This window comes from Saccoglossus kowalevskii, chromosome 9, assembly GCF_978046115.1.
Source record: "Saccoglossus kowalevskii chromosome 9, keSacKowa6.1, whole genome shotgun sequence".
In the NCBI taxonomy this organism is placed as follows: Eukaryota; Metazoa; Hemichordata; class Enteropneusta; family Harrimaniidae; genus Saccoglossus; species Saccoglossus kowalevskii.
Genome location: NC_140649.1, coordinates 37,578,470 through 37,591,095, shown reverse-complemented (window position 1 = coordinate 37,591,095; position 12,626 = coordinate 37,578,470). Strand labels below are relative to the sequence as shown.

Sequence of the window (12,626 nt, the reverse complement as noted above, 5' to 3'; positions counted from 1 at the left end):
AGAAATATGTATTTTTAATATTTCCAAATGTTTACCATTTTTACATTCGATTTGACCATACAAAGAACTTGAGCGAGTATAAAATCTTCCTTGCATATCACTCTACAAAAATACCTACATGTAGGTTGTACATGACATCTATTCTTAGAAATCCTTCACAGTGTCTGACATGTGGTTTGTTATTTAAAATAGATTTATGAATTCATTTTAAGTTATAAGCCTAAACTTGTATATAAGAAAACCAAATTCTGTACACTGAGATAATGCAGGGGAATTTTTTTGTCAAATTTAGAATATTAGAATATACTGTCTCAGATTTTTGGTGTCATATATTTTGACTTATGAATTATTGTAAAATCTAGGTTTTGTAAATATGCATTATATTGTATATGTATTCTATGGAAGTTCTTTTCAAAATAGTAATTTTACATAATATTTTGTTAAAAATATTCTTCATAATATGGTTGCGATATCTATTGCGCATCAGAATCTTGTTCACTGTTGACTAATATGAACTGTTATTCACTGAATTGAACACTAATTATTACCAAGCCATGTTTCACTCCACAATTATGAGTCTAGCTGCTTCTACCGTTCACTTTTATCATTTTTATCAACACAATCAGTTGAACATGATTGGTCAGTCCACTCCAGGAGTGGTTGATGTGTTACAAGTCAGTTAATGTGCTTCTTTCAGATGTTCTGTCAGAGAATAACTTAAAGCAATAGTTCAACTTGATTCTAAAACCACATGATATCTAACAAACCACAGTACAATGTGTATATTTAAATTATTGAAGACAATGATACATTTACTCATTCAAAATTTTAAAAAGGCGAAACCAGCCAGCTTAGAGTGTCGGGTGGAATGTTGTTGGGTTACGTTTTCAAGTCCATATTCTATATCCATTTTAATTTTCAGTGGTACCAGAGTTGAAAGAGATTTTGTGGAAGCTCCATCCCAAATGCTGGAGAATTGGTGCTGGGAAAAAGAGCCATTACAACGAATGTCATCTCATTACAAGGATGGGAAGACACTACCTGATGACATGATTGATACATTGGTCAAAGCTCGTAATGCAAATGCCGGCATCTTTAATCTTAGACAGATACTGCTAGGTTCTTTTGATCAGTCTATCCACACCAGGGCTAAGGTGGGTACAAGCATTTTTTCCACCAATGTGGTAGTGCAACATTCTGCAAATATAGATATATTAGTATCTCTTGCTCCACAGTCATTGTCTATCTATAAAAGATCAATTTAATGATCAATATTTTGTTTAAAAAAAATATATTAAAATATAATTTTTAATAAAAGTTTTAAAATTGGTCTAATCTAAGAAAGAAAAAGATAAATATGTCAATGTCAGTTGGAAAAATGTGTACTTTTCAACATGCAGTGGATTTTACAATAAATATTTAAGATTGATACATAAGTGAATGTGAAACTAATGCAAACCAAAATGTTATCCTGATCTACCCAGATATTATGAAGTGAGTTATGCATGTACATCAGTGTTATGCATGTACATCAGTGTTCTCCCCAGGAATTTTTACCACTGTGGCGGCCTAATTTGCATATAATTTGCATATCATTTACATAATAATAGAAATTGACCAAAGCACATTCACACCCACACAATAAACAACATATATTTAAAAAACAAAGTGGCAGATATTTATTTGCTTCACACAGTGCTATAAACACTTTTATTTTGGACACTTTTGTAATATTAATGAGCTCCGTCACAGTGCAAATATATTTTTTTTTTGAAGTCAAAATATTACGTTCCACAATATAGAAGAGTTTGAATTTAAAAATTTAACATTTTCGAAATGCAAATGCTGCAGACTAAAAAGAAACAAATAAATTGTAAAAGGTTAAATGAAACTAATTTGAAACGTTTGAGCCAGGATATTGTTCACGACTTTCATGATCTTAATTACTACAAAATTCTCCTTCAAAAAATCGACCACGTAATTATTTGGCGGATTGCTGGTTATTATTCCGATCATCAGCTTCTACAACGAACAAATAACACTTCCAAACGATCATCAAAATTACGACGTGACATAACTTACTTCGCGATGTTATACACAGGTTATACCAATAATTCCTCTTACTCGGTCATGATGCCATGCAAAAATTAAATACTTTTTTTTTTATATGAGAAAAACATAAAATTTGAACGAGTTTTATCGGGAGAAGTTATTTTTGATCACTCGATCACTTCGGTGAAAAACACAGACCCGCCATAATAGTTATGACGCATTAATTGACCGGCATGTGTCCTTTGACCCGGTGGCTCAAAAACGCCAATCAGAATGCCGCATGGTGATGCCGGTAGAACCCGAAGTTTTCCGAATGATCGTGATCATAAAAATTACATTGCGGAAGTAAAGCGATGTCGTAGCACGATGTGTTGGTATGAATTTCAGATGAAAACAGCATGATGGTTTTCGAAAGAGGTGATTAGAAATTTTTAAAAGGTAAAAGAAGTCTTGAAAGAAGAGTTTTTACATGATTCACGATGATAACAGTTCAAATGTATTTTACCCAATCACGCAATAAACACGTTGTTTTTTCTTGAGTAGCGTAAACTGATCGTGAACTTTGCTTTGTCCATGTTACATCGGGTGGAATTGATTTTGAAAGAATTTTAGCTTTCAATTTAAAGACTGCGTCTATCGTCAGAAAGTATTTACTTACAAACAAAGACGTGCTAATTTTACAAAATTGACTTGTATTGTTCAATCGCGGGACTATGTCTATTGTTTACAAATTATTATCCACGACTGGCAGGATGCGTGTCGGTCGGTACGTAAGTATAATAACAATATGGCAATAGTCCTGGTCGGAAGCGTTTCCGTGGTGGTCGCTAATTTTGAGTGCCGGTCGGGCCGACAAGCGTGACGAGATCCCCAATGAAAAAAGCACTGTGGCGGTCTTGCTAATCACCGTGGCGGTGTCAGACCAGTGTGGCGGCAAATCGAAGCACTGTGGCGGGACCGTCACGCTGTTTACATCCTGGGGAGAACACTGTACATGTATGCACCATGCCAATGTTTTAAAATTTACATGTATACACTATGCCAATGTTTTACAATGTACATGTACTAACATTTGTATTGTTTATTTGTGCGTTTTTTTGTAAAGGCTGACACAAAAAAAGTCTATGCAGAGTTATCAGATACAATTCTTGGTATCCCGGCAACTCCTGGAACTAACATGTGTGCCTCTTTTGGTCATTTGGCTGATGGCTATGATGCACAGTATTATGGATATCTAGTAAGTCTTGTTTGAAGAGTACCATCTAGTGTCAATTTATGAAAATCCTTTCTTTTTACCTTGCCCCTTTCATCATCATACAGAATGTCGTCCTTGTTTTGAGAAAAATATCTACAAAGACAGTGAAGTCATTTCAATCATTAGGACACTAGTACATGTATATATAAATGTATTCAAATACCATTAGGTTTATCTATTGAATAATATCATGGGTAATATTGGCATGTACTACAAGGCTTTATTTAAAAGGGTGGTGATGGTCATACAGTGTGTAATAGAATTGTATGTGTTGTACTTGTACAAATATATGAATTTGTACATGAATGTAGATGATTCTTATTACAATGCATATTTATTTTACAGTGGAGTGAAGTATTCTGTATGGATATGTTTTATACACGATTTAGAAAGGAAGGAATTATGAATCCAAAAGTGGGTATGGACTACAGAAGATGTATCCTAGAACCAGGTGGATCCATTGTAAGTATGTGTGGTGTATACCTTGACAGGTGGATCCATTGTAAGTATGTGTGGTGTATACCTTGACAGGTGGATCCATTGTAAGTATGTGTGGTGTATACCTTGACAGGTGGTTCCATTGTAAGTATGTGTGGTGTATACCTTGACAGGTGGTTCCATTGTAAGTATGTGTGGTGTATACCTTGACAGGTGGTTCCATTGTAAGTATGTGTGGTGTATACCTTGACAGGTGGTTCCATTGTAAGTGTGTGTGGTATATACCTTGGCAGGTGGTTCCATTGTAAGTATGTGTGGTGTATACCTTGGCAGGTGATTCCATTGTAAGTATGTGTGGTGTATACCTTGACAGGTGGATCCATTGTAAGTATGTGTGGTGTATACCTTGGCAGGTGATTCCATTGTAAGTATGTGTGGTGTATACCTTGGCAGGTGGTTCCATTGTAAGTATGTGTGGTGTATACCTTGGCAGGTGGTTCCATTGTAAGTATGTGTGGTGTATACCTTGACAGGTGGATCCATTGTAAGTATGTGTGGTGTATACCTTGACAGGTGGTTCCATTGTAAGTATGTGTGGTGTATACCTTGACAGGTGGATCCATTGTAAGTATGTGTGGTGTATACCTTGACAGGTGGTTCCATTGTAAGTATGTGTGGTGTATACCTTGGCAGGTGATTCCATTGTAAGTATGTGTGGTATATACCTTGGCAGGTGGTTCCATTGTAAGTATGTGTGGTGTATACCTTGGCAGGTGATTCCATTGTAAGTATGTGTGGTGTATACCTTGGCAAGTGGTTCCACTGTAAGTATGTGTGATGTATACCTTGACAGGTGGTTCCATTGTAAGTATGTGTGGTGTATACCTTGACAGGTGGTTCCATTGTAAGTATTTGTGGTATACCTTGACAGGTTATTCAAGGTTATTGACGTAATATATTAACTCTTCTCTTGGTTTACAATGGATGCTGAAGTTCTCTTGTATGCGACAAAAGTAGAATCCCATTACTGAGCATATTCACACAGCCCCAAATATTTTGAATTGCAATTTATATATTAACCTCTTATTAGTCCGAAAACGGGGACATATAATTCGGTCTCCGTCCGTGCGTCTGTCCGGAGTCATATTTCAGAATCCCTTGGACCGATCCCGTTCATTCTTTGCATGTGCCTAGTACTTTATGTGAGACATATGCACATGCAGTGGTTTAGCGATTCGATTCAAAATGGCCGACTGGCAGCTATCTTGTTTTTTGAAAATGTTGAAAAATTTTGGACATGCTTTGTCCGTTTTCATTCAAACTTGGTACATCGATTATACATGTTAGGATACATGTCCATGACGATTTATTTCACAATTGGATTGAAAATGTCGTATTTTGGACATGCTTTGTCAGTTTTCACTCAAATTTAGTACATAGATCATACTAGTTAGGATATATGTCCCCGACCGTCCGTGAGTTCCTGAGTCTATCCGTCCGTGTGTCCGTTCGTCCGTGCATCAGTTTGTCCAGAGTCATATTTCAGAATCCTGTGGACCGATTCCGTTCATTCTTTGCATGTGCCTATGTGGGACATATGCAAATGCAGTGGTTTAGCGATTCGATTCAAAATGACCAACTGGCAGCCTTCTTATTTTTTGAAAATGTTGTATTTTGGACATGCTTTGTCAGTTGTCATTCAAACTTGGTACATAGATTATACATGTTAGGATACATGTCCATGATGATTTATTTCGCAATTGGATCAAAGATCGTCGACTGGCAGGCATCTTGTTTTTGTTTTTTTTATGCGGTATCTTGGACGTGCTCTGTCAGTTTTCATTCAAATTTGGCACATACATGTACTTTACATGTATACAGGTTAGGATGCATGTCCATGACAATCTGTTTCAAAATCTGGTCAAGGATGGCCGATTGACAGCCATCTGACTTTTTGTCCTTACTACTATATTTATGTACCATTTTCATTCGTATTTTGCACATACATCATACATATCAGTGTGTTTCATAATTAGATCAAAGATGTTCGAATAACGGCCGTTTTTTTATTTTTGGCCATAATACTGTATACATCACTTGGAACTCAAGTTTCAAGGACACGCTCACGACAACCCCTTCGCTTTAATACAATTTAATGGGGACTGTGTCATTTTCAATGACTTGTTTATTTATTAGTCCCCGTTCAGAAGTCCGAAACGGGGACTTATAATTTGGTCTCCGTCCGTCCGTACGTCCGTCCGGAGTCATATCTCAGAATCCCTTGGATCGATTCGGTTCATTCTTTGCATGTGCCTAGTACTTTATGTGGGACAATGAAAAATAATAAAAAAAAACAATGAGGATTGAGGTTCAAATAAATGTAAACATAACGATTGAATTGTGCCACGATCGGGAACCCAGTGCCGTATGGATAGCATTTCGTCTGCAAAACATGTTGTTTACATGTTGGTTTTGTCAGGTCAACGACAAGGAGACTCAGGAATTTTGAGGAAAAAAAACATGAGGTCACTATTCAATTAAAATTAAAACGTAACGATAGAATTATGTATACAAATCGGGATTCCATCGATCATAGCGCGTGATGATAGCAGCTGTCGTACGCAAGACGTTGACAGGCCGCCATCTTGGAAATACCTACACAGGTCAACATGTGACCGGAAGATTACAAAATTCGATTTTTTTTTTTTTTGCTTGGACAAATTATAACATACGCGTACCCATTAATCTATGAAGATATCCATAAATAATCTAAAAAAAGTTGACAGTAACGAGTGATGTTTTTTTTTCATGTTGTGTCTATACCAGCCTCGTGTCTAAGATGTTGATTGAAATCGGTGTAGGCCTACCATGTTCGGTGTTCTTACGATCGGCAAAACATACACACACTGGCATTTTATTTCTAAAATTACGAAATCTTACCTGAACAATTGACCTTAACCAGGGAAATGTCTTTTTCCACGATTCATCGAAACCAGCCTCACGCCGTTTCCGTGTTTCTACACGCTTCCGTTTCTGTGCTGTGCTAGCGGTGATTGTACGTTTTAGCCGGGCGGCATCACCTATTTTTCATTTACATGTTTAGTCGTATAGATCTCGGTGTTTGCAACTTGAGTGACGATTTGTTCCCCATTGACAGCGTCTGTACTTCACATGTGTTTAACAATGGGACTGTTTAATTCGTCTCGGCAAGTTCAAACTGCTGTGGCGTAGACGGTGATAATTTATGCAGTGTGAAAGGGTCAAAAGGATGTAAACAATGCATCCTATTAGCATGGCGGTGAAGTTGTAAGCATGGCGGTCCGAGCCCAAGCGTGGCGGCCGGTTCGCCAAGCATGGCGGTACCGCCATGCTTTGTTCTATGTGGGGAGAACACTGGACATATGCACATGCAGTGGTTTAGTGATATGATTCAAACTGGCCGACTGGCAGCCACCTTGTTTTTTGAAAATGTTGTATTTTGGACATGCTTTGTCAGTTTTTATTCAAACTTGGTACATAGACTATACATGTTAGGATACATGTCCATGACGATTTATTTCACAATTGGATCAAAAATGGCCGACTAGCAGCCATCTTGTTTTTTGAAAATGTTGTATTTTGGACATGCTTTGTCAGTTTTCATTCAAATTTAGTACATACATCATACATGTTAGGATACATGTCCATGACGATTTATTTCGCAATTGGATCAAAGATCGTCGACTGGCAGGCATCTTTATTTTTATGCGGTATCTTGGACGTGCTCTGTCAGATCTCTTTCAAATTTGGCGCATACATGTTTGTTTCAAAATCTGGTCAAGGATGGCCGATTGACAGCCATCTGACTCTGACCATTTTCATTCGTATTTGGCACATACATCATACATATCAGTGTGTTTAATAATCAGATCAAAGATGGCTGAATAACAGCTGTTTTTATTTTTGGCCATATTACTACTACATGGAACACGTGTTTTGATGTAAATAAACAATCTGTTGTATACGCCACTTGTAACTCGCTGGCGACAACCCCTCCGCTTTAATATGACAAGCACAAAAAGAACTTTCAAAAATTTAACGGGGACTGTGTCATTTTCATCGACTTGTTACTTTCTATTCCTGCTGTACAGGTACTGTCGCTGTACTGCCTTTGTGCATACTTTCATTTTATCTCGTACTTAGTGATAACATCATAATGTCAATAAAACATGAAATGAATAATGTGCTTGCATATTCCCAGAGAAAGTTTGTTGCTATAATCGGTCAAAAATTTTCAAAAGATGTGAAATTTTATGAGACATCTATATCTTATTCAATAAATCTGAAATGCTAATAATCTGCTATACCCTGATTTAATTCCATCATTCAAACATGCTTAGCTGAAAATGTTATTTTGCCCAACAGGATGCGATAGACATGTTGAAGAACTTTCTTGGACGAGAACCCAATCAAGAATCATTCCTGATCAGCAAAGGACTGCAAGTTGAATAAATGTATAACTCTGTGTCATATAATCCTCACTTTGTATGTATCAGCAGTGTGTAGTATAATCACATGGTCCATGATTGTCCATCTCCTACATCCATCACATGTACTTGTAGATTGTCAACTCAGTTTAGATTCAGTGAAAAAGCAAATTGACTTTGATCATATTTTAATTGTCTACTTGGCATTGATTTTTCAGGCCAACAAGGAAGGTGATTTTTTAAACAAACTTTATAATACCAGTAAAAGACCTTTCCAAAGTGGATTTCTATCAAATTAAATAAGGAATTTAAGATCGAAAAAATGTGTGTTTGTTACAAAATGTAGAATTTCTCTGAACTGGTTGTTAATTTCTACAATTGCCATGGTTACCAATTTTTTGGATCATAATAGATACCGTATTACATACTGCTGTGACAAATAGGATATGTACAATGTAGTGTTTAGAATAGTTTTATGAAAATATTTAGTCCAAGTGGAATTTGTATGTATAATACTTTGTTTGTTTAATGGAAGCTAGTATGGTATGCATATTCTGGTAAATCATTTAATTCTGTTTTTTTAGTTTAACGTGTTCCCATTGTAACTTTTGTCTACCTGGTCACATTCCAACTTTGCAAATATTTGAAGCTTTACTCCCACCACAAGCTGTAAACATAAATTGGTGATGGTTTTGCTAAATATTATTAAAAGTAGATTTATTGTCCTGACCTGACTAGACCTTTCACATTACATTTTATGAGTCCTGGAGGTTCATATCCATAGAAGGGCATTCCAATTTTGTTATTGTTTACAAATCTGACTCAAAGAAGTTTGCTTGTTCTACAGTTCTTCTTGTTACCCATTCACAATATCAGCGTTTTATGGATTTGTAAAGTGTGAATGTAATTTTGTAAAGCACACGTGTACAATGCATCTACTAGCAACCTTCACTGCAGTTAGTTAACATTCACAAGGAAGGAGGAATAAATGACTAATTTATTCTGTTTTCTAATCGAAACATCCCAAATATAAATGCATACAATATTTGTTGCTGTGAACAACGTACAATATATAAGATAGATGTCCTGTACACATGTGGTTTGTCCTTTAAGTGTGTTCAATTAACCGATAAAGATTAGTGATAAATAACAACATTGCCGCGTTTATTTGCAACTTATTTGTCATTTATTTGCAACTTATTTGTCATTTATTTGCTGAGAAAACATCAAATCCTCAGGTGATGTTACAATGTATTCATTTAGTGAATATTAGAAACAGATGGATTATAATAATTTACAAGAGTGTCACTTATTAAAGTAGAAGATACGTGTGATTAGGTTCAGCAAAGGAAAATAATTTCCACTTTTCTGATGCCCGGCAGCATAGTTAATATCATTGAAGTGCGTTTTTTCACAAATTTTGCTGATGTAACTTTTTAATGATTCTCTTGGTGCTCATACTGCTTTCAATGATGCTTTATGATCTTTTGTAGACCAGTTCCATGTATGGTGCAAATTGTTGCTGTAAAACCAAGGACCCCAGGTTCATGAAGTAGAATTTAAATTAAAAATAAAATTGACTGTTTGGACTTGGGGTGACAGTTAATAATCAGTAATTTATAACTGATTCCAAAAAGATCTATTTTTGTATACTTTGAGCTTTCTTTTTACTCTAATTTGTTATAATGGTGATTTGCAGAAATGTCAGGGTATTAGAAATTGAATAAAGTATTGTAACTTGCATAAAAGAATGTGTCATGTATCCAGACTGTTATTACATAACATACGGTAAGTAGTAAATAATACAACTCTATCTTGTCTACTGTAAAATACTTCATTTTTGCTTGGAATTAATTTTTGCTGAAGGAATGATTCAGTGAATATAAAAACCAGCAAATATACCTTTTTTCCTATATTTTACATTCAACTCGTCAAAAATTCCATACAAAATGCCAAAAAAGTATTTTCAGCGAAAATTAATTCCAGTATTTACAGTACTTTATAAATTTAATTCTCAATAAAGTTGACTTTATGAGCCAATAGAAGAATCTTAATGGGTAGTGAAATTGTAATGGCTACATGGTAGCAATGCAGTCTAAAAGGCGGCTCCTCATTAACATAAAATATTATGAAATGTGATTTGAATGAACAGCGCCCTCACTGCTTACTTGGTGACCGTTATGATTTTTGACAGAGGTAGTTTCAGTAGATTTTTGGCATAAACCTGTTTTTCTCCCGTACAAGAGGATCGCTTTTGTTACTAACAAAGGTAAGCACGTCTGATTTGTTTTTAGATTGTTTTACCTCGTAGCAGTTTAATTTGGCATCTGACTGTGTTCAAGGCCTACAAAGAATGTGTCAAATATGCAGGTAGACAAAACCATTAAGTGTTTACACAAGCTCCCCTAATAGTATTAAATCGTGCTCAAATATAGCCTATATCGACTATGGTGTTTTCAAAATGGCGGCACCCAGGCTCTTGCCAGTCATTTTTAGAAAAACGTAATGTCTTTTAGATATCTTGAATTTCCGTGATTGCATCGACCTCCGCTGTTCATCGGTCGATACTCTCGCTGTACTGTCTTCGTACATATACCCTCATATTACTAACATTACTGTGTATAATAACTACCAGAAATACACTCTTTGAAAAATTCAATGTTCAATTGAAACCAACCAGCCAACCAATGAGTGCAATGCACATTGATGTCATTAGAAACCTATTTTTGAGTTTGATTTGTGAAATTTATGAAGATATCAAAACAGCTGTGTTGTGCTTACTTTATTAACTGTTTTTTCCACAAAATTGTTTTGGATATAGGAGCATTAATGTTCTATACTGGGAAGCCCTGTCAGGTATTATACCCCCCATCACTTCACAAACCTTGGGCAAAAAAAATAATGTTGTTCAAGCCTGGACCCAAGACTGTATTTTATTAAATTTTGGCATGTTTGTATTGCACCAATACAAAATTAAATTAAGACATCTTACTTCTTAAATCATAGCATATCAAACCTACCTACCAAAGATATGGTTCAGGCATACATATACCCTATAATTGTGTTACATTCCCTGGGGGTAAAGCTTTCAATTGTTTACTGAATAAATTGTATAATTTTTGAGGCCAAACATTTTAATAATAAAAAAAAATGTATTCTTTTTTTTTTTTTTACAGAGTGCCCAAATGATTACTGTATTCCAGTAGCTGATTGTAAAGCTGTAATTTGGTGAAGATTGTTCTATTGGATTTCTCTTTTTCTTGTTGCTTTAGAGGTGAATTCACTTGTCTGTTGTAATGGCCTTTGTTAAAAGGATTAAACGAAGTTCAACTCTGAACGGTATTAGTAAGAGTAATTTATTTTTTATTATTAAACTATCGGTTGGCTGAAAGGGGTGATTCACCCATTCACGTTACTTTATGCAGAGTTAAAAAATTAATAACTCAGCGAAAGCAATTTTTATTGAAAGTAACTAAAAAATGTAGCACTAGGGTGACAGCTTTTGCTGTACTGCATTTCAGGCAGTACACAAATTTTGTCAGAGAAATAAACAAATATTGGGTAGAAAAAATGTCTAGTGTATGTGGTGATGATAAAACTGCCAAGCATTTCCGGTCACTTTATCAGTCATACCATGGAACTATAAATCCCAGGAAGAACAACCACTTCGTTTCCTTTGAACTATAATAGTTGCCGCGATGTTGAATGTTTATTTTGACTGTTTATTTCGTCACATTAAAAAATAAGCCAATTTACGCAAATGAATGTTTATCGGAGTCAATCGGGTGACTTCGAAAGATCACGTGATCAAATTGTTTCGGTTATAGTATAAAAAAACAATGGCGCCAAGACAAAAACACTGATAAATGAGCGACATTCAAAGGGGAAAAAAAAACACATTGCTACTTCTGGCGATCGAAGGGAAACACGGAATAAGTCTGGATATCTTGAAAAACAGACAGACAAACAGCATACCAAACCCCAAGTTTTGCAAACTTTCGCAACCTCATTTTTCGAGGGTTGAAAAAAACAAAAAGTAATCTAAAAACGACATTGAAAATTATGAAAACTCCGACCCGTTGCATGATTTCCGGTACACTGAAGGTCACCCTGCAGACATGAACTTTTTTTTTCAAGTTTTCCGTTTCCAGCAAAGCGGTTGATACGGGCGTATCGGCGGCAACTAACATGGAGTATGACTAATGTTGTGGAAACAAAAGCGAAAGCACTGTAAGATAAACTAAGACAAAGGTTTTTTTTAATCCTCTTAGTTTCGTTGTTCTTCCTGTGGTTTATAGTTCCATGGTCATGCATAAAGCTGAAAAAAAGATGTCCTCCTTCTAATGTTGCAAAACATTCTCTTTGTAAAACATCTGTTGTGAAAGAAATTAATATAATTAACAAACGATGCTGTA

The 12,626-nt window shown here is 35.6% G+C and overlaps 1 protein-coding gene and 1 long non-coding RNA gene across 3 annotated transcripts in view; both read left to right on the top strand.

Annotated features, from left to right (window-relative positions):
- LOC100373471 (thimet oligopeptidase-like) overlaps positions 1–9,962 on the top strand; it is a 68,439-nt gene extending 58,477 nt beyond the window's left edge. For both annotated transcript variants that reach the window (XM_085503478.1, XM_085503477.1), the window contains exons 13-16: positions 923–1,154; positions 3,158–3,289; positions 3,653–3,769; positions 8,150–9,962. In XM_085503478.1, coding sequence (XP_085359604.1) covers positions 923–1,154; positions 3,158–3,289; positions 3,653–3,769; positions 8,150–8,236 — 568 coding nt within the window. In that variant the 3' untranslated portion in view covers positions 8,237–9,962. The remainder of the gene's footprint in view (positions 1–922; positions 1,155–3,157; positions 3,290–3,652; positions 3,770–8,149) is intronic.
- Positions 9,963–10,376: 414 nt separating this feature from the next.
- Positions 10,377–11,548, top strand: LOC144352007 (uncharacterized). Its single transcript, XR_013420524.2, has 2 exons — positions 10,377–10,480; positions 11,388–11,548. It is a non-coding gene; the product is annotated as an uncharacterized LOC144352007 (long non-coding RNA).
- The last annotated feature ends 1,078 nt before the right edge of the window (positions 11,549–12,626 follow it).